This window comes from Microtus pennsylvanicus, chromosome 18 (assembly GCF_037038515.1).
Source record: "Microtus pennsylvanicus isolate mMicPen1 chromosome 18, mMicPen1.hap1, whole genome shotgun sequence".
Taxonomy (NCBI): domain Eukaryota; kingdom Metazoa; phylum Chordata; class Mammalia; order Rodentia; family Cricetidae; genus Microtus; species Microtus pennsylvanicus.
Genome location: NC_134596.1, coordinates 25,546,506 through 25,570,000, shown reverse-complemented (window position 1 = coordinate 25,570,000; position 23,495 = coordinate 25,546,506). Strand labels below are relative to the sequence as shown.

General features: G+C 37.9%; 1 protein-coding gene across 2 annotated transcripts in view; it reads right to left on the bottom strand.

Moving 5' to 3' along the window:
• Nucleotides 1-23,495, bottom strand: part of Agbl1 (AGBL carboxypeptidase 1) — a 768,202-nt gene that overhangs the window by 231,940 nt on the left and 512,767 nt on the right. For both annotated transcript variants that reach the window (XM_075952813.1, XM_075952814.1), the window contains exon 22: nucleotides 4,571-4,728. In XM_075952813.1, the coding sequence (XP_075808928.1) occupies nucleotides 4,571-4,728 (158 nt within the window). The remainder of the gene's footprint in view (nucleotides 1-4,570; nucleotides 4,729-23,495) is intronic.

Sequence of the window (23,495 nt, the reverse complement as noted above, 5' to 3'; positions counted from 1 at the left end):
AGCCACAGTCTAGGGTAGGACCCATGCCCAGTAGCAGCTGGACAACATAAAATGAACTCCATGTTTGTGTATGTGTGTATGTTGTTCTTTTGTTTTAGTGATATTTTTTCAAATATTTTATGAAATATAATTATGATTTTTCTTGATTTAACTCTATTCACCAGGTAGAAACTAACCAAGTATAACCCAGACGGCCTATCACTGACTTCACACCAGCAGATCTGATTTTCTGGGTTTACCTTTGGTCATCCTTTAGTGAGCAGAGATTTGGTCCCTGGGATATTTTGGAGTTAAGAGGCTTTCAGGCAGATTTCTCTCAAGTCATATAGTCATCATGCCCTTTGAGCAGGGACCAAAGTCTGTTTTGATCAACGGCTTCATAATATAACAGATGTTTTGATTAAAAATAAAACCGGAAGGAACAATTTCTCTCTTGTTATCTACCAAACACATCTATCAAATTGAATTGAAATATATTCCAAACGAGCATGTTAATCAAATCCTTTGTTCAACCATCCTGCCCTTAAGTTGCTGAGTGAGTTACTCTAGGAAGAGGCTGAGGTTTCTTTGTTTCTGTTTTATTGATTTCAGCCCTCAACTTGATTATTTCCTGGTGTATGCCCCTCATGGGTGAATTTGCATCTTTTTCTGCTAGAGCTTTCAGGTGTTCTGTTAATTCACTACTGTGGGATTCCGCAAACATTTTTCTGTAGGCACTTAGTGCTGTGAACTTTCGTGTTAGCACTGCTTTCATAGTGTCCCATACGATTGGGTATTTATACCTTCATTTTCATTTAATTATAGGAAGCCTTTACTTCTTCATGTATAGTCTTTCTTTGTTTCTTCCTTGACTCGGGTGATTCAGTTGGGCATTATTCAGTTTCCATGAGTTTGTTAGTTTTTCTGGAATTCTAACTTTAAGCCATGGTGATCCAATAAGATACAGGGGTTTATTCTAATTTTATTTTTTTATCTGTTGAGATTTGCTATCTTCACAGACCTTGAAAGAACAATACTCAACTTCATAGGGAAAAACAAAAAGCTACCAGAATAGTTAATCAATCTTGTACAATAAGGGAACTTCCAGAGGCATCACCATCCCTGACTTCAAATTCTACTCTAGAGCTTTAATAATAAAAAACAGCTTGGTATTGGCATGAAAACAGATACATGGACCAATGGAATCAAATCAAAGACCCTGATATTAATCCACACACCTATGAACACCTGATGCTTGACAAAAAAGCCAAAATGATACAATGAAAAAGGAAAGCATCTTTAACAAATGGTGCTGGCCCAATTGGATGTCAACATATAGAAAATTGAATAGATCCATATCTATAGTTGTGCATAAAACTCAAGTCCAAGTGGATCTCTATGGCTGTGCATAAAACTCAAGTCCAAGTGGATCAAGGACCTCAACATAAATCAAATTACATTGAACCTGAAAGAAGAGAAACTGGGAAGTAGCCGTGAATACATGGCACAGGAGACCTCTTACTAAATATAATACCAGTAGTACAGACACTGAGAGCAACAATCAATAAATGTGACTTTCTGAAACTGAAAAGCTTCTAAGGAAAAGAACACGTTAAGTAAAACAAAACAACAGCCTACAGAATGGGAAAAGATCTTCACCAACCCCACATCTGACAGAGGGATAATCTCTAAAATATATAAAGAACTCAAGAAACTAGATATCAAAATACAAAACCATTCACTTAAAAATGGGGCACCTAACTAAACAGAGTGTTCTCAGCAGAAAAATCTCAAATGCTCAAAAGACATTTAAGGAATTGTTTAATATTCTTAATCATCAAGGAAATGCAAATCAAAACAACTCTGAGATGCCAGCTTAGACCTGTCAGAATGGCAAAGATCAAAAACATTGATGACAGCTTATGCTGGAGAGAATATGGAGTATGGGGAATACTCCGCCACTACTGGTGGTAGTGTAAAGTTGTACAGTCACATTGAAAATAAGTATGGCAGTTTCTCAGACAATTGAGAATTTATCTACCTCAACAATACCACTCTAAGGCATATACCCAAAAGATACTTAATCATACCCAGAGACATTTGCTCAACTATGTTCATAGCATTATTATTTATAATAGCAAGAACCTGAAAACAACATAGATGTCCCTCACCTGAAGAATGGATAAAGAAAATGTGGTACATTTACACAATGGATTATTACTAAACTGTAAAAATACAGTGATATCATGAAATTGTCATGCAAATGGATGGAACAAAAAACAAAATAAAAACAAAACAAAAAATATCATTTTGAATGAGGTAACCCAGACTCAGAAAGACAAACATTGTATTTAATTCACTCATAAGTGGATATTACATATAAAACAAACGTTAACCCGACTACTATCCACAGCTCCAAAGAAGCTAGAACTCTCTCCAAGTAATTGCTGGAACCAGATGCAGAGATTCATAACCAAACACCAGGCTGAACTCCAGGAATCCAATCAAAGAGAGAGCAGTGTGAATATATGAGCAAGAGAGGTCACGATCACAATGGAATAACCTATAGAGATGGCTGAGCCAAGCTCATGGAAACTCATGAACTCTAGAATGAATGCTGGGTTTCATCCATGGGACAAAGCTAGTCCCTCTGTATGTGAGAGACAGTGGTGAAACTTGAACTATCTGAGTGTCCCTTAGCAGTAAGACTGGGATCTATCCCTGGTGCATGAACTAGCTTGTTGGAGCCCATTCCATAAGGTGGGATGCCATGCTCAGCTTTAATGCAGTGGGGAGGGGTTTAGACTGGCCATAATTTAATGTACCACACTTTGTTGCCTCCCCAGGGGAGGCTTTACTTATTGGGAAAAGGAAATGAGGGGTGGGCCGAGGGAGTTGAGGAGTGAGAGGAGGGGTAAAGGGAAGAAATGTAATTGGAATTTAAATTAAAGACAAAAATAAAAATAAAGAAAAGATGAGGCAGAGGTCAAAGGTCAATGTCCAGCTTCAGCATCCTTGGACTGGTAGCCACTGAAAACTGACAGTCAGTGGTTTGGAGAGTGTATGACAGCTACCTTCTCATGACAACCAACCTAGCAGCCATTGTATTTGAAGCCCGGCATTGAGTTCTTTAGACTTGAATTAGAAAAGACATTTCTTTGATAGATGTCTTCTTGTTCTCGTTTACAGGCAACTAATCCTTACTGCATTGGATCAAACAGACAGGCACAATCAATTCAGGGAAAGCAAGCAATGCCAGTTCTGCTCAATCTTCCCTCAACAAGCAGCTGAGGATGAAGAGAAGAGAAAGGGAAGGAAGAGAAGTCATCCCCATTCCCATCCGAGATTGCTGGACAAAGGGTGAAAAGACAAACGGAAACCCAAGTCGAGGCAGGTGGATACACTTGCTGTGGGCGAGAGAATCAGAAAACTGAGACAAGGTGAAGCAGGCCAAGCCTTTGGGTGCTGAGGCATCCTGAAGGAATTAGGGGCAGATGGAAGTGGTTGCAGTGCCTAAACGAAAGCAAACGGTGGTAGTATCTCCGGGGGATCAGGATCTGGATTTACTTAAGTCTCTGTCATCTGAGATCTGCATTACTCTGTGATGAACAAGCTAATTACTGCGTTGGGTAATTAAGTCCTAGAGAAATGGAGGCCTTCCAAAGCTGTATTAATGGACACTACTAGATCTTTTTATGCTTGGCTGGCCATTTGATAAGAAGCCACCGTGAAACAGCAATTTAATAGTGACATGCAGAAAACTAATGAAATTTAGCTGGAAATAAGAGGCTTCCCCGTATTAATACTTTTGCCTTTGCTTGTGGAGGCAAAGTGCATGGTGAAATGCTCCCTCATTTACCAGCAGATGCTGAATCCCCCATCAGTCCCATTGCTCAAAGTACAGACGGTGACTTAGCCTCTTTGGAACTCCTGGTGCCTCTCGGTCCTCTCTTTTTTATGTGTCATTATTTTTCCCCTTTCTGTCTCTGAATTTATTCTGGGCAGGACTAAGGTATTTTTCTACAGGAAACTGCATCAAAAAGCTCATTTGGATAATGGCTCTCCATTCCTTGACTCACTACTGGTACTCAATTCTCAGACAACCCATTCCCCACCATGTGAGTTAGTTTCTCCTGGCCAATTATGAATCATATTCTTTGCCAGTTTGATACAGTTTAAGACAGAGACACTTGTCTAGCTATTCGCAATGAGATACTTCCACATTCTTATATTGAACAATAGCTCAAGAACATTACACATATAAGAATGTAATTTGGAAGAAAAAGATCTGTACATGTAGAACTCTGCAGCATCACAATTCAGCTACATTATCACTAACAATACATAATAATAACATATTTATAAATATGTTAAGTTTTATATCTATACAAGCATGTACATGTGACAACATCTCTACATTTTTAGTATCTGTGAAGCTCCAAGTCTGTCTTTCTTCACAGTACAGTTGAACCTACCTTTACTTGATAGTTCATGCTTATTTTCTGTCTGTCAAGGATCCACTGATCCATTTCACCAGGATACTGGTAGTGAGTATACCTGAGACATCCCTGATTCCCCCTAAGCATCTTACCGTTGGAGGTAGTGGTCCAGAACATCCGCATTCAGCAGAGTTGTAGCTCGTGCCAAGAGCTCATGGCTACAGCTTGCAGATTTGAGTTCCAAGATGAAAAGGCCCAAGCAGAACATGGCTCCCATCTCTTCCAGTTCACTGGTACCGAACTGTAGACCCTGTCAGTTAAACAAAGCAATCAGCAGTGACGACTCCGTGGGAATTGAGTAGTGTCATTTTGACATTAGGAAGAGGGACTCTAGACATATGTCTTTCACAGAAATTGAGGATTCAAAGAGTTTGTCAGTCCCTTTCCAAAGTTGGATTTTTCTCAACTTGTGTTGCATAAGCGTTCTGCATTTCCTAACAGGATGGCAAGCTCGGGAAGATGATATCGGGCATGGATGGCGCAGGACCAGTTTTCCACCCCCTCCACAGTTGCAATGAAACGCACAAAGCTTCCGCCTGTGTTTTGAAGGAGTTTACTGTGGAGACCAAGATTTATTACTAAACAGTCTTGTTAAATACATCATTTGCCCCATCATTTATCAAACAATGGTAAAGAAGGAGAAAAATCCTTCACATATTAATACTGAAGCTGCAAAATAAACCACACTTCCCTGAGATTACCCTCATACTTGTGCCAAGGTAATGCACAAAAGCAACACCAAGCCCAGCACTCTCTGGTGAGGTTCAGGAAGGAGAGATGAGCACAGAGACCAGGTATGATGAGCTAAGCTTGTGCTCCATCACTTGATGCAGGACTATGAGTTCTAGACTAGTCTGTACTATATACCTTTTCACAAATCCTCTCTGAGAGGGAGGAAAAGAAGATGGTAAAAGTAGGGCAGTTTATATAAATTGAAAAAAATACTTTTTGCACATCTACCTGATGTCAGTAAGTGGTCTGAGCATTTCACAGACTCACAGACGTGAGGCTGGTATTTCCTTGCCAAGTCCTACAAGGTAATTATTTTCTCTCGTCCACACAGAGGGAGATTCAGACACAAAAACCAAGGAACTGATCTGAGTTACTTACAGCTAGTAAGTAACAGAGACCAGTGAGGGAATTCTGCCTCCACCATTGCATGTGAAATTTTATATACAAACACAGACAAGCAGTTACACAGCAAGGTAGCAAGTATGTTTTTCAAAATTCAGATCAAAATTAAATTTAACTCAGTTTCGCTATTTTCTGATAGTGTTATGTGGGGTTCTAGAGCTTCATTAGCCTTGATCTCCTCATCTGTGAAATGGGATCATGATCCTCCTCTCTAGATATCTATAACATTGCAAATTCTATTACCACTATTGTACATGATGACAAATGCTCGTGCATCCCTCCAATATAAGTAGAGATTGGCTCAGATTATTTTTCTGTTTTCCTAAAACTGAGGTTCCACATGATGGAGCTCAGAATTGCCCTGGCACTTACATATTTTATCTAAATAAAAATAATCAGTAATTGATTATTTTAATAAAGTACATATGATCATATCATATATTTTACTAGAATATATTAATTGTACAAAATAACTGGTTTCATTCAATGTATTATAATATAGTACATTATAATTACAAAATGCTAAACAGTTTATTATATATTTCAAAACAACTAAAAAATGATTTTGAATTTTACCAGCACAAGAAAAATAAATGTTTGTTGTGATGGATATGAAAATTACTTTGCTTAATCATTAGACTTTATACACATGTATACACTGCTTAATCATTAGAGATTATATGTGCACAGCACAGTTCTCCAAAATATGTACAATTATTATGTCAATTTAAATTAATGTGCAGGGTTTTACATCCCAATAACAGTGCTGTTATGTTCTAGAGGACGAAGATAGGGCAGGGCAGGTGGTTAAAAACTGCTTACAAACATCCCCAGGGAAACCAAACAAAACACAACTAACAAAACAAAAACTGGAAATTGGGAAGTCTTGAGACTCATAGGAGCCTTCTGAGGTAAAAGCATCCCTGGGAGTAGAAAGTCTCAAGTTGATTTGAGCTGCTTGAAAATTGGATTTTCTGCTTGTTTTGACACCTGTTTCCTAAAGAAAGGAGACATTACATCAGAGTTGAAGGAAGCAAGTTCCTCTGTAAACAGCCGCAATACAAGGGAAAGACAGATGTTGAACAAATCGCTTTTATTTCCTCCTCGAGTCCACAAGAAAAAGAAATCACATTTTAAAGAAAGAGAAAAAAAACCCGAGTCCCTTTCTGTGTGCTGAAGTTCTAAGGTCTGACTCTTTGCCCAGGCTTCTGTAGACTCTCTTCTTCCTTGGAGAATGACTTGACTGGTCAGAGAAAAAGACATGAAAATTACATCCACCCAGTGACTTGCCCCGTATCTGTGGCCTAAGAAGAACAAAAAGGAAAATTCGGGTCCTGTGCAGCTAGGAGAGTTCTGTACACATCCCAGCCTCTTGCGAGTCATAGAACTGGACAAGCACTCTAGAAACACATCTACTACCACGTACAGTACTGAAGGGCTAGGGACCACCCCTGCACAACAGCATACTGTACGGTCGTAGCTGAAATGATAGCATTTATAATGTGAAAATTCCTCCTATCCCCAGCGCAGCCCCACTTATTCCAGGCAGCACTTGGCATCACAGAAACACTAGTTCAGAACACTCCAGAAGGAACTCATTTCATTTTATTGACTGAGGAGACTTGAGCAAGTCTCCAGTTTCATTTTGCCCTCTCTTATTGATTTTTCTTTCCTAATTTCTTTTTATTTTTACTCTCACGCGATATTAATAATATTTGCGTATATAAATGATCTCTTTTTCACATTCAAGTCTTGGAATAAAACCACGGGGGAAAATCCTTGAAGGGGAGAGACAGAGTAACAGCCCATTCTTACTTGAGCACATGCCCATCCATGGCACACTGTCCATGCATAATAAATGAACAAACAAGCAAACGTGGAGAGACTTTTGCACATTGTCCCTTAGGCACACACTGCACTTGTCACATGGACTTTGATTTCTCCAGGTGGGGAATTCGTGAGTGCCTTCAAATTATGTGCTCCCATCTTTACAACCCACAAACATTAAGATATTAATATTTTTATCAAGAAAAACCATTTATCTCTGGAAATGACATGTGCCATATCATATCAGACCTCATTGGTTAGGTGGTGGCCTCACAGTAGAGAGTGTGTAAATAAAGAAGTAGTTACATTGGTTTTTAAAAGTGAGAGCCAACAAAATAGAAAACCAATCTTTCTTCCTAACAGTTCATTAGCTGCCCCAGAGACAATAGTAAAGTCTGACTCTATTGCCTTAAGCAAATAAGATTTTGCTGTGCATAGTACATGAATGTAGGGTATGGTAGAAGATTCATGGCCTTATTTCAATGGTCTTAAGATCACAGGTATGTCATCTGTCTTTCTTCTGATTTTCTTACTATTGAAAAATGGCTGTTCTAGCTCCATTCACCACATCATCCAAGGGAATAGAAAAGAATGGGGAGAGACTACCAAATGTTTTTGATTACATTTCACCTATTCTGACTGTGCCATAGAGCCACTCACAGCCTTTAACTAGTCTGGAACAGAAACTTTTAGCTTGTTCAGCCTCTGTACAAGAGGGGAATAAGAGCCAGGAGGGTCAAGGTGGGGAAGACATTTGTGTGTTCTACCTTGAAAGTTTTGGTAATAATAATGCTAAAATATATGAGTGCCTATTCATGCTAGCGGTCGATACACCTCACTGCTATAATCATCAAAGGTCTTATATAGTAAGCTCTGCTCCCCAAACAATGTTGGTTAAATAAGAGTAAGACCAAATGAAAGTGTAAGAAACACAGTTTTAAACAGCACAGCAGCTAGAATAAAACTGAAAAAAAAATAATTACTAAAATAAACACATCTGAGAAAATGTTTAGTTTCATTACTTTAAGTAGAACAGCCATTGACAGTCAGAAAATTAGTGCAAATATATTTTAGTTTGTAATATTTCTGACCTCCCTTTATGCCAAAGGCTGCTAAATATCAAAATGTCTGTTGGAATGTAAATTGATTCATACCTTTAGGGAAATTACTCAATAACATTTGACATGATAATGTCACTTCAGGGAACTCTTCCTAATGAACTGATTGAAAATAAAAGTGGAGCTATATGCATAAAAATGTAAATTATGCCAATGTTATATGTAATAATCAAAATTTGAGGGAAATAAAACCTAAATGTCTAATAAAGAAGGAATGACTAAGGAACCTATAATGGAATAAATCTGATAGGATGTAATGGAGCCATTAAAATGATAATTATAACAACCATTTAGCAATATGGGAAATGCTCATGATTTAATGATAAAATAAAGCCAGACACAAATTATGCAATTTGTACTGAAGAGTTGACACTGAAGAGAAGTGGTTATGGTTATCTAGTTTCCTGGGGTCCAAACACTGTCAAACTTTAAAACTATCATTTTCCAGTAAAACATGGATATTTTTGAGAGGGTTTTACAGTTATGTCTCAAACATGTTTGCATACCAAAATTTCAAGAGGATTCTGGTTCATAAAATGATTATAAAAAATGCTGTATTCCATCAATAGATGAAAGGTAAAGTTTCTTCAGAATTTTGAAAGATCTGTCAATCCTAGCCATTCTTATAAAAATTTAGATTTTCATTTCTTTCATTTAGAATTCATTGACCCTATAGCATTCTTCAATTCTAGAAAAATAACATCCATTAGTCTTTTGAGGATTGCCTCTCCACTGTTCTCTGACAAGGATTTTTTCAAGTGACTAGTTCATGTTCTCTGAAAAGGATTTTTTCAAGTGACTTAGTTTACATTATTAGTTTTGTTCCACCCTTTATACGAATTAACACTAAGAGCAAATTTTCCTTTCTCCCTTTCATTGTGATGAATTCTGGATACATTTTGATATGAAAATTCCATTTCATTGATTCTCTCTCTAACCACATTTAATTTTCTTATTAACACTCTGACTGTATTGACCTTCATGTCAATGCATCCACATTAAAAACTGTTCCTAAAACTTACTTTATGTTGCTTTACATTATCATGTCCAGTCAACCTGGGCATTTTTTATTAGTTCCATTTTTCTTCTAAATAATGCTAAGGTAATATTTATGCCCAGCTGTTTTATAATCTTTATTATCTTTGGAATCCTAAGTTCTTATCTTTTTGACTTTGAAGAAATCTTTTGTAGGTTTGTTTTAATGCTTTTCTTTCCAGTAATAAATTCTGTATTTCTGCCTTACATACATGAACCATAGAATGTTACTATAGATCACATTTTTTTTATTTTTATTGAGCTCTACATTTTTCTCTGCTCCCCTTTTAAGCAATGTCCCTTATTTACTCTAGTATGAATTTTGAATTCAAATCTACTTGAAGGAGGGTTCTGACTGGTAAGGACAAATGAAACCTTGTCTCCCCTAGCCACAAGCTCATTGAATATTCCTATTTTATCTCTTCATAGATTATAGTTATAGTTTTCATTGATGAATGTAGTTAGTTCATAGTTCTGGCTTCAGGTGATGGTCTCTAGTTTCAAATCAACCTCAAAACATGAATGGTTTTCAACTTTGCCACAGAGCCCAAGCCAGAAATTGGCATTGGCCTTTGAAGACCTCTAGAAAAGTCTGTTTATAAAAATTGGGCATCATTGATCACCTCTGCCAATATATACATAGGGAAGACAGAATTTTAGTAAGAAATGTTGCAGCTAAAATAAAATTATATACTTTCAAGGTGTAAAACAAATATTTTCTATTGAAATAGATTTATTGTCAAAGTAAGTAGCTAGGAAATTTCATGTTTATGTAATTAGAAATAAAGAAGGGGATATTGCACTGAGAATAAATAAAAAGAATGAAAAGAGTATAATAAGAAATTAGGAAAGAATGCAGTATGGAGACACAGATAGAATTATCAAGTTAAAAGCAGATATGGAATGGAAAATGTTAACAGACATGTATAAGATATAAAAATCCATCATAGAGAAAACAACATCATGATTTTATCAAATATTTTAAGAGAAAGAAAGTAAAATCATGAGATAAGTATTTAGGACAGATGAAAGAAAAGGGATGTTTTTCTAATTAATTTTTAAAATTTTTCATTCTTGAGTACACATGTCCACCCTGCTCTCCAGCCTCAGGTTCCTGGCTATGTTTATTTCAGATTCAGACAGGCTTTTGACTCGAACAGAAGTCAGTAAGCAGAAAAGAAGAGAAACAAAGAGGAGACTGTCTGCCTTTTTTCCAAATAAGAACTAAGCCTAAGATCAAATACTCTTGCTAAATATATGGGATACAATTAGCAAGAAGGCATGGCATGAACACTATGGATAAGAATAATAAATTAAGTAACACAATGCTAAAGCCTAAAGCAAGATGCACAGATTTTCATAGAGATCAAAATAAAATACCATTTCATTAAAAATGTCCATACATGCTATTGTATGAGAGAGAAATTACCCATTATCTGTCCATTCCAGACTGGAAACCATCAACACAGCTCCATATCGGGGGCCCCACTAAAGGTGGAGTTTAAGCCTATTCTTTCTCCTTCATCGTTATTGACAGGCAATCTATGTGGTTACAAACAAAGATATCTGGACGTAGGGTGTGGTTACTTGGTGTTTTGGGTATTAAAATGGTCATCACTTTGTCTGTTCCTTGTATGATGATAAGAAAATCTTTTGCTTTCTTTCCCTTTTTTTTTTGGATGGGAGTATTGAAAGATCATAAGGACTAAACACAGGTGGATTCAGTATCCACAGAATTGTCCTCCCAGTACTATCCTATGTCTCTGTGTTTCTTTCCTATCTCTGTTCCTCTTACCTAGCAATTCTAATCCACGGGCCCCTATCCTGGAACTTACAAACCTATCGAGGCTGGATCCCAACAGACGTCATCCCAATGTTTGGCTACCACAGCTCCATCCAGGAGTATCTTGGTGAAACAATGAATCGACAGAAGTTACTGAAATGAGTGTTGATGATGCTCAGATACCTGCAACCCTGAGAAGGCCATCTGTGTTAGTGTTGGTGACAATCTATAAAGCTGCATCCCTTAAGCTCCCCACCCAACTTGTAAGCAATTCTTCTTGAGCATCTTGTTGCTTCTCCTCAGCAATCATCACTGCTTATCCAGCCTCTTGTACAGGCCTTGGGAATCTTCTCTCTGAGCTTCTTGATCTTATGAGCCTCCCTCTTTCCTCCAAAAGTGATGGTTTCAGTTCAGAGGAAATTACTATAAAGACGGATGCTGAAAACAACTGATCACCATAATACAGAAATAAAATATTAAATTGATTAAAGATGATAGGTGATAGCTATTAGAAAGAAAGAAAGGAGATAGATAGATAGATAGATAGATAGATGATAGATAGATAGATAGATAGATAGATAGATAGATAGATAGATAGATAGATAGAACATAGAATCAGGCATATATAAACATTTAGATCCCAAATTAAAGAAATACTATTTTTAGAACTATATTATACAAAAATTATGTAATGTGACCTAGAGAATATCTTCTTAATGGGCTTGCAGTGGCATTTGGAATGCCATGAAAATATATTTTGACACAAGAAATTAAAAGAGAAAGAAGAAACTCAGGACAGGTGCATTGCATGCATTCGTGGTGAAAGCTGCAGCATGTGAACTTCAGGGGTGCTTTGTGCATGACACTGTGAAGTAGGGCCTGAACCCAGAGATCTTCATTCCCAATACTAACATGACTATCTGTGTGATGTGAAGGAAGCCATCTGACAGGCTAGTCCCTTACTTTCATCCTATGTAGAATGGAAATAAGGTGCTTTATAGCATATTGAGCTTCTGAGATAATATTTTCTCTCTTTGAGGGATTGGGAGCATGGGGGTGTATGAGTGTGTGCAACTCAGCCCATTCACAGCAGTAAAATCTTCATTGTTATCAATGATGAAGCAAATGCTATATAAAAGCAAGATCTGTAACATTGCCCTTATTAAAGCCATGGTCTAAATTATATCCTGTTCTCATCAGGGATATTTATCATTATTTGAAAAGTTCCAGAAAATCCAATAAGAAAAATGAGCTGTACATATTAGGATGAAAGGAATCCCATTATCATTGTTGGAAGACTGATAATATACTAATGGAAGTCAAAAGAAGCAAATAGAACACAGAATGCATTAGGCACACATAAAGAACTGCGTAAGTAGACAAGGTTACAAATTAAATACATGAAAATCAATTATTTTATCTGAAACAACAAAATAAATTACTAAGTATAATAAAAAGCTCATTCACAATAGCATTCTAGCTATGGAATATCTGAGAGTGGGCTTAATAGCAAGCATCCAAGTGTTATGTGATTCATTCTTGCACTTCACCAAAAAATATTTAAACAAATGGGTAACTATGGTGAATTCTGGGAAAGCAAAGCAGAACCATACAACATCAATTCTCCTCGTATTGGTCTACAAAAACATAGGAAATCAAAATGCCAATAGATGGTTTTTCAGTGTGACAAACTAATTCGACTTCAGAAGAACACATGGCAAAGCCCCTCATCCCAGAATTACTTGGATAAACAGCCTAAAAAATAATGAGTTTTCATTCAGATAGGAAAATCCTGTTATACACTTTAAAATATGCATGCTTCATTTTATCATATTGCCTATTACTGCACTTTGCAAATAATGTGATTGTTTGTTTGTATGCAAACTAAAGACTGGCAACAACTGTGTATCAACAAGTCTATTTGTATCATTTATCCAACAGGTCAGGTAATAGTGAGAACCCTTAACAACAAAACATTTTAATTAAGGTGTGTACATTCACTGGACACTGTATTTTCTGTGTGACTCACTTATCCCTCATTGATTACAATGATGGCCTTATTGCAATGGTTTTAAGCTAAACCTGTGATATCCCAGAGGTATGCTCATCATTGGACATGATGGAATTGGTGTTAATCACGCAGGGAGAGCAAGGGGATGAATACACAAAGCAGGAAAGAATATGCACAATAAAAAGAACCTACATGGTCAGGGTAAGTTCTGTTATAATACAAAAACAGAATAATACTTGAAGGAAATATTTAACTCAAAGATAAAAATCCTCTCACTTTGATTGTGAAGTTGAAAGCTTGAAATTTGAAAGCTTTAAAAACTAAAGAATAGTGTTTTATCATTACACCTAGCTGATAAAGAGCTGAAAACTAGGAACCATTCGATCCAGTCACCAATGGAAATATACATCACTGCATCCATAAAGGACTGGCTGGGTGTGTAATCCAAAACAGCCTTCAGAATTCCAAACCCAGAAAGTAATTTCAAGGAAATAATCGGCTTCCTGTATTTCAATACTACTTCATGACTGTATCTGTGATGTCACCTGTTTAGAATACATTCTGTGATATGAATACACTCATGATTATTTAGCCAATAATTTACCAGTATGCATTTGAGGTTTGCTCTGTGGTTCACCTTTTGATTATTTCTCAATTTTATTTCAAATATTATTTTAAGTTTTCAAACATATAAACAATATATCATGGTCAGACTAATACCTAACTCCCCCCTCCACTTCGTTTCCCTACAGATATTCCCAACATATTTCCCTCCCAGATTCATCACCTTTTTTGTTGTTGTTGTTTTGTTTTAATAAGATTCATTGAGCCTAGTCAATAGAGTTTATATGTGCACGGGTATGGATTAATCACTGGGGCATGAGTAACCTACCAACTTCGTTTCCCTACAGACATTCCCAACATATTCCCCTCCCAGCTTCATCGCCTTTCTTTTCTTATTGTTTTGTTTTAATATGATTCATTGAGCCAAATCAATAGAGTCTATATGTGCACGGGTATGGATTAATCACTGGGGTCATGAGTAACCTCCTGGTGACCACCTCTCCAAAGAAGAGTGATTTCCTACCCCACTAACCACGAACTGCCATCATCAGCTCCTCGGCTAGGATAGAGCCTCAAGCACTTCTCCCACTTCCATGCTAGAACTGTAACTGATCGCGTGGAGGTCTTTTCAAATAATTGACTTCCACCCAGGTGTTATGGGCTCATGTGTAGAACAGGCATCAGGTCCGGAAGACATTATTTTACAAAATGAAAGTAGTCTCTGTGTTCTCAGGCACTGGATAGCCCACATAGTGAGTGCGCATAACTCAAACATACATCTCAGATATTCTCTTTATTGTTTTCAAACCATGCAAAAATTGATCCTTGCCACCCAAACTTTCTCAAATAAAGCATCTAGTTCAAAAGCAGTAGCGTATCTGAACTGATATTTCATATAATGGAAAATTTCAAGTTTATGGATGCAATTAAACCGGAAATTATTTTGAAAATTGTTGAGATTCAATTGTTTGAATTTAAACAATCAATCAGAACAAAAAGAAAGGGAGCAAATGTACTAAAGAACCTGTAGAGTTTTATTAGAGTATATTCATTTTACACAGTTTGGAGCTTCAGAAGGACATTTTCATACCAGGGTATAAAGTGTAATCATAATCTCTCCCATACACTCCTCCTACTCCTCGGATCCCTCTCATAGTCCCCTTCACCCCCCTAGATAGTTTCGCTATGACTTTCACTGTCATGCCCTGTATACATACATAACTTTATACAAAGTCCAAGATCAACAAGTGAAAGGCAACACAGTTTTGTCTTGCTGAGGGTGACTTAATTAGGTTAATATGCTAATCCAATGGTGGATCCATTTCCCTGAAAACTACATAATTTTGTTCTTTTTATGCATAAATAAAATTGTAATGACACACACACCTACACACACATATCACAAAGTTGGCTCTATAACTCAGCTTGGTTGCCTTTGAGAAAATACCTAGAAGTATAGACTGGGGATGTGAAGGATCTATTTCTAATTTTTGATGAAATCTCCATATTTTTTCCATAGTTGATGGAGTAAGTTACATTCTCACCAGCAGTGTATAAAAGTCCCCTTTTGTCCGTCTTCTCACCAACATTTGTTATTTTCTGAATTTCTGTCATTCTGACTGGAGTGAGATGGGAACCCCAGGGTCAGTCCAGTTCATACTTCTCTGGCATATCCAGTTTCTTGAGTAAGCTCTTCCTGGTAGCATTTAGAATCCCATTCTAGGCTTTCACTATTTTCCTTATGGTGTGAGAATCTTACAACTTAGGTCTAGCTACAGCTATGAAACTACCTGTTTCTTTGGTATTGTTCCTAGAAACATTCTCAAAACCTTTATAAGGTGCAAGCGTGGGAGGAGATAAGGTGATTTTTGAGTCTTTTGTAAGATTTATTTTATTATTTTAGTTATGTGTAAACGGGGACTGATGTACGTTTCCTGGCATCTCAGACCCAAATAATCACACAGAAACTTTATTAATTGCAATACTGTTTGGCCGGTGCCTCAGGCGTATCTCTCGCTTGCTCTTACATCTTAAATCAACCCATTTCTATCAATCTATGTATCACAATCTCCTTTAACAGCTACATGGCATCTTTTTGAATATATATATTTTCCAGCCTGGCTGTATTCTGCCTTGCTATAATCCAAAGCAGCTTTCTTATTACCCAATTGTAATAAAACATACTTATAGCATACAGAGAGGCATCCCACATCAATTACGTAAATTTGTTTCTGTGTATGAGTATGTACATGGAAGCTGAGATGCCCTAAGAGGCTAAAGGTGTTGGATCTCTCTGGAGTTTGGAATTATATGTGGTTGTGCACTGCCCAATGTGGATATGAGCTTCTGAATGTGGATGGTCTGTAAATGAAGTAGTGCTTTTAACTGCTCCGCCACCTCTGCAGAGAAGGCTGTGAACTGGAATTTAGTTTCTGCATCCCCCTACTTTGTCATGCACCCAGCAGAGAAGTTAGAACTGAGCCAATCCAGCTATGCAGAGCTGAGAACTCTAATAGGTAGCAGGGAAGAAAGAGAGAGCCTGGTGGATAGGCTCCATGGCATCCTCGCATATCGACTCCATCAGATGGGCTCTAATGCTTTCATGCTGGGGACTGAATCAATCATGGAGCGTGTTGGTGTCTTTGCCAGACTCTATCTGATGGGTTCTTCTATGCAAAGCCCTCCCCCGCTGCCTGGTGCCCATCCTTTCGGCCCAAGCTTCCTCTTCCATTACTGAACAACTGTTTCCTTAGTAAATGAAAAAAAAAAAAAACATATATTCACTGGACATCAGGACACAGGTGCGAGCTAGATTTCAAATATGTCCTTCATTTCTATATTGGACTTACTGGGTCTTTTATTTGTGAAATTGTCCCTAGACCATGAATGACCACACAGCAGACAGCAAAGCTCTCTGTGAGTGCCTTTCATGTCTTTCTGAACCACACGGCCAACGGTAATTGTGAAGCAGATACTGTGTCTTTAAATAGCCTAGAATTTAAGCAAGCTTATTTCTCTGATCCACAGATATATAAACTGGCCGTGCTGTGTGCAAAGTTAAATAGCTAGGAATGAACATGATAATGAAACCAGTCCTTGTTCCCTGCCAAAGCAACCCATGACAAAAGTCAAGCTTCATATACCTGTCTCTCTAAAGCTTTTGGAAGACCTGGCGGTCATCCTTTATTTCAGACTATGTGGAAAGCTCTAGGCTTTCTGGGAACCTCCACAAACGCAGCTCTCAGTACGGCACAGGAACACACCCAGGCCAGCTGTGGATAGTAACAGGTGTCAATCCTTCTTCACGAATGTCACTCACAATCTTACACTCATCTTCCACAACCTGCCCAGATCTCTTTTACACGATGACAAAAGAGTGATATCTCTAGCTCTGGGCCTGTGTGGGTTCTGTCAGATCTAACTGGAAACTTTCCTTCTACGTCATCAGATTAGAAAAGGAGACAGAGAAGTTGCTTTCCCCATGTTTCCCAGAGGTTACAGCCATCAGTATCTGAATGAACAATGATCCGCTAGAGCCCCGCTGATCACAGTGATAGAGCAGGGTCCTGCCCCTGCAAGTTGACCTCTTTAGTATCTGTGCAGCACAACCTGAGTCTGAAGCTGCAGCTTCCAAATTCCAGTATGCACGTTGTCTACCAGGAAAGGGGTCCACTATACAGGCCTTTGCCAGTCACGCTGGCTAGCTGGCAGCTTTTTGTGGGGAGGAACATTAAAATCAAGTTCAATCATCTTCAAAATCTGATTGGCATATTAATGTCTGCCTATGAAATGTTCATAAATGTGTGTCTTTGATGAAATAAAAAGTCTGAGCCAAAAGGGAAACCAATCTTGCAGCCATGCACATGGCTTAAGCCCAGCTTATTTTAACAATGAAGGGAGCGTTGTGGTGGCATATGTTTGTGCTGTCTCCTAGCTTCTTAGAGAACCATGGCATTCTGTGGGTCAACAGCTCATGGTCAATGGGTCAATGAATACTTTGACTACACCTGAGTATATAGTTCCCAAAAAGGTGCTCATGTTGAATGGTGTAGTTTGTTGGTAATAAGCTCTCAGGTAATCGGAATCCCAACTCAACTCCATACACATTCACACTGTCTTTAAATTCGGGATCTTCAATTTTAAAATGGGAAAATGTTTCTTACCGCCGAAGTGCTCCTGTGGCAAGGAGCTATAAGGAACACATGCCCTGCCCAAAAGTATAGAATACGCACTCTGTCTAGGTGTCAATTAGACCATGCTGGTTAGCCAATGGGCTCTAGAGATCTGCTTGTTGCTGAGTCCTCCTGATTTCCCAGTGATGGGGCTTAGTTGTTTTGTTTTATGTTTTATGTGGACTCCAGGAACCCACATTTGGGTCCTCATGCTTTTACCCCAAGCACTTGCCCGGCAGAACCATCTCCTGAGCTGTGTTTCTGGGATTTTCAGCACTCAGCATCATAGAATTTTCACAGATAACTAATACGTGTCTATGCATCTAAGCCTATAAATGAGTGCCAATAGTAGCTACTTGGTTCCCTTCTATATAAATCATTGGCTTCTTTTTTGGCCAATATGATATAGGCAAAACAAAGTGATAAAGTATCTCTGAGAGTCAAAAGAAATTAGAGGGTTTATCATTATGTTTGCTTAAATTATTGAATAAGGCAAGAGAGAATAGTATTCCTAGGACATCTATTCTGTATGGGAAAAAAAGAAGCTTGTTCAGAGAAGGAAAATGTAGATTTTGAAGTAGAGAAAAATTGTCCCCAAAGATCCATTACTAGTCAAATATGCTGTTGGAAAACTAAACTAACACAGCAAACCAAGTATCAAAAGCAGATTAGGCAGTGTGAAACATTATGTGATCAGTCCCCAGCTTCCAAGGACTCTGCAATTATATTTACCATATCCTGTATTCATGAGTGTATTTCCCACCTTTTGTATCTTAATAAATCCTTGATACCCCTTAAACAGACGCATGTGGATTTCTCTTAACATTAAAGGATCACTGAAAATGTTTCAGTCCCCAAGAATTGAACAGGTGGTACTTAAAATGGGGGAAACCCTTGCATGTTTCAGGAAACAAAACTTCTGTGACTTAAGCTGGACTTTGGAAGATGTGTGCCTACAGACATCTTCTGGTTAGCCACAATGCTTACCTTCTCAGAGAGTTTTAAAAGTGGTATGGCTAAGCTTGTATAGAAGCACAAGCTGTTTGGTCACCCCTTTTATATTTCCCTGGTGCCTTGAAATTATGTTGCCTGCTCAGGTTGTATTCTTGTCGCCTATGCACTTCCCATTAATACATGTATTATTTTCCTTCAGGTTTTTGCTGAACTGAATACATTAAAGAGGGAGAGAATGGGGGGGGGAGAACATAAATGGGAGGAAGGGCTCACTTGCATTAAAGTCTATAGATTGCTGTGTGGCAGGATTCCCTGCTAAGGTCCAAACAATATCTGACCGAAAGCAGTAGGACCACTTAGTGTTCGGATCAATGAGGCTTGAGCAAATGCCGACAAAAATCATCACTGACGGCTTAAAAACAATTAAAATTGCTGTGTAATTTTTTTTAGATTTGAGTCAATAAGTAAATTAAGAAATAATGATTAATTTCAGTATTTGAGCTGAAATATCAATAAGAAAAATGTATTGATCACATTGGAATATTAATACAGCTAACATTAAAGATGATTATTTCAAAACATTCTAAATTGTTACTGTGTTCAGACGAGACTAGCCTAATTGTGTATATATTTGCAAAAATATATGTAAAAGGCACACTCCAAGAATGCAAAGTATTCTGACTATTCTGAAGGAGAAATTTATTTGTTTGTTTTCATAAATTTATTTAATTTATTTTTACTGTACACAAAGCACAAATGGAATATATATTATGGGTTGTTTCGCATCAAATATGCCTCTGGGCCCAGATGCAGGAAGGGAGCCCGGATCCAAACATAAAGGTAGTAGATCTTTTCGAATGAAAACGAAGATTCTGTTTCTCCTCTACCCTAGGCCCACCTGGAGAACTGACGTTTTCAGCAGGACACTTTCTATCCTGTGAATGTAAGTCTACATTCCTCTGGTTCGGCTTCCCAGATAAAGGGAGTACGTTAAATTCATATTAATCCAAGAGTCACAGAGCAGTGACAGCAAACACTGTGCCTGTGGCTTGGTGGTTCCCTGGGGTTTATGTCTATGTAGACAGGCTTCAGGATCCAGGAGCAGACAAGTAATAATAGTCATGAAAGCAATAAGAGACCTGAGCACTGCCAGGCTGTAATTGCTCTGGCAGCCAAGCAAACAGCACTACTGTATGCCTACAAAGCTTTGATACCCAAGCACTCAGGAGGGAACAGCTGGGGACCCCAGCAAGCCGAATCCTTGTTAGCCGACTTTGTTCCCTTCAAACAGGCAGCTATGTTTTATTTTTTAATGAAACCCTTTCCAATCAGCCCTGTCTTCTTCCTGCCTGCCTCCAACCTCATTCAGATACCAGGTTTTACATAAGGCAGAGTGTTCAGGTTAGATTCTGTTGTTGGCAGAAGAACTGGGATGCGCTGCCAATCAAAGGCTCAGGAAGTTCAACATAGAACAACAGAGAGCTGTGGGGTTTCTGGGAAGAAGGTAATTGATACTGCACTCAAGAGAACAAACCTCTCTTTGGGGCAAGGAGATGAACCTACACCTGTAAGGGTACACCTTGGCACCTGAACCTTTGAATCATAACCTGTAACTATTAGAATGAGAATAGCCACCATAGGCTTATATGTTTGAATAAATATTTGGTCCCTAGCTGGTAGAACTGTTTGGAAATGATTAGGAGGTGTGACCTTGTTGGAGAAAAAATGTGTCACTGGGGCTGGGTTTTAAGGTTCCAAAAGACTAGTGCCATTCATACTATGCATTCCTGCCTCCTACTTGTGGATCAAGCTGTGAGTTCTCAGCTGTTCTTGCTACTGAGCCATTGGTGAAACACCATTGAACCTAACCATATAAGTTAACTCCAAGTCCAATTAGATAATTTCTCTTCTAAGTTGCCTTGGTCATCATGTTACATCTTAGAAACAGAAAAGTAATATATGGCCTGGAGCAAGGTCATACTTGAAGGATAACAAAGACTCTTTGCTTTAAATCAACTCATTAAGCAGTATTGTTAACTATTTAGGAGCTCTTATTAGCGATTCTGCACATGATAACCATTAACCAATAGAATAACATTAACTTTTTCATTGTCGATAATGCACTGCTATTACGACCTAACCATTTATTGGATGTGGAGATGGGAAAGAGTTCTCATTCATATATATTCTGGGGGAAATCAACAAGAATATGAAAAACTTTATACCTCTTAGGAACCACTTGGGAGTATGGATGAGGAGGTGTGATGAGAATTAAATTAGGCAGGGAATTTTATTAGTGAAACTGTCCTGACTTATTTTTGCCTTCATAAATATTTCCCTCACAATACGTGTCCTCCTAACCACAAAGAGAATGCTACCATAATATTCCTTGAATATTCATAATACAACTCAAGGTTCTATCCCAAACCTGTTTCCTTCATATTTACTCTCTGGAAATCATCTTGCTAATATCCCTGTGTGAACTCATAGGCAGATCTTGTGACTTCTAGCTTTGATGTGACAAATAATCGACAGACCCATGCTCTATGGATAACACACACATTTTAAACTTTAATCAAGGGTTGGGCATCTCCTGCTCAAACTTGGAAGTCAACTGGTAACTTTGGCAGGGAAGTTTAAAAGGAATTATAAGATACTATATACTTCAAACTCTTTCATGCTCCTTGGATACCTTTAGAATGAGATCCCAAAAGAAGGCATAAAATAATGAAATTCTAGCACAGTCTTATATGTTGGGTTCAGTTACCTTCATATGATGAAGTATACCAGCAACTGTTCTTTGGAATGTCCCATTTAGAGGTTCCCTCAATTCTGCTTTTCTTGACAAGTACAACTCAATAACAGATTGTTGATCAAGACCCAGAACAGTCCCTAGAGAACATTTCTTTTCCCATAGTGTCTGCTATATCTCATGTCACTGTGAACAACCCTGATATAACCCTAAGGAAAAAAATTAATTTTTTGGCTCACAGTTTCAGGGGGTTCCATCTCCATGGTCATTTACCTCCATTTTTCTAGGCTTGTTGTAAAACAGAACATAATGCTTGTAGGATTGTGTGACAGAGAAGCTCTTTTGTGATAAATGGGAAGCAGAGAATAAGAGGGACATTGTCCTTAAACTTTCTTCTCTTTACCTGCATATTTAGCAATGGGTATTCCTCAAATTATTGGTGTATCGTCTCCCTCATCAAATCTGTAAACACCCTTATAGATATACTCTAAATGTTTGCCTTCTTATTCTTGGAGGTGACTATAACCCAGTCAAACTAGCAATTAAAATTACTCCATATTATGGTCTATGTTCCTTTACTACTCCATATTACTAGACTATCTGAACCTCCTTTTTTCTTCCTGCTTAAGTCACATATCTCTGCTCACAAGAAAAAAAATCCATCAGAAGATTGCTTTCAATTTAACTTGGTCTCTGATCTATCATGAATATTATCATTAAATATGCTGCTATTTTCTAGAGTACCTGAGTGGGAATCCAATTGCAATACTCCAAATCAAGAGGCCCCATATATATAATTCTAAGCTGAGTATGAGAGAAATATATTTCATCTTAGAGCATAAGAATGGAATCCGTGACCCAAACTCAGTGTTCCTGGCCCCAGGCTCAGGGCCTATTTTACCTATACATGCATCAAAGACTCTCCATCCCTACTTCCCTTCTTGCATGCCCAGGTTACTCTCCCATTTACTCTATCTCAAGAGTAGAAGATATGACTATCACTATGGTGTGAGGTCAGGACACCGCTTTAAATGTGGGTCAAATAATTCCATATATAAAATATACCATAATTACATATAAGACATAGTTTTCTGGGAAAATTATTAACATTGAGCTTGGAATAGCAGCCTCCATTGACAATATCATATATTCTATATTTTCATTAGTGATGCCAAACACTTTTCCAGATCATAGGGCAATTAATTGTTACTCTAAATAAGACCTTTGGTACAAACACACTGTGTGTGTGTGTGTGTGTGTGTGTGTGTGTGTGAGAGAGAGAGAGAGAGAGAGAGAGAGAGAGAGAGAGAGAGAGAGAGAGAGAAAGTTTCCTGCATCTCAGTAGCTTTCCACATGTACAGTGATTTTGACTTAAGGCTTAATATAAATAAATAAATAAATAAATAAATGGATAGTCTGGTTTCCCACTAATGCCATAGAGAAGGCTCTTTCAGAATACTTATCAGAAATTTTCATAAAGAAAGGAAAGCTTGTGACAAGAAGCAAGAGGAATTTGTTGTTCCCTAGGTTGGAAAAGCCAAATGGCCAGGAGCATGGTGTATTGTGACCTTTGGTGTTTATGCAAGTTGACTGTATCCCAGGTTGGCTTTTTGCTAACATACTCAAATCCTAAGGTTATTTGAGCCTTATGGAAGAGGTATAGTGGA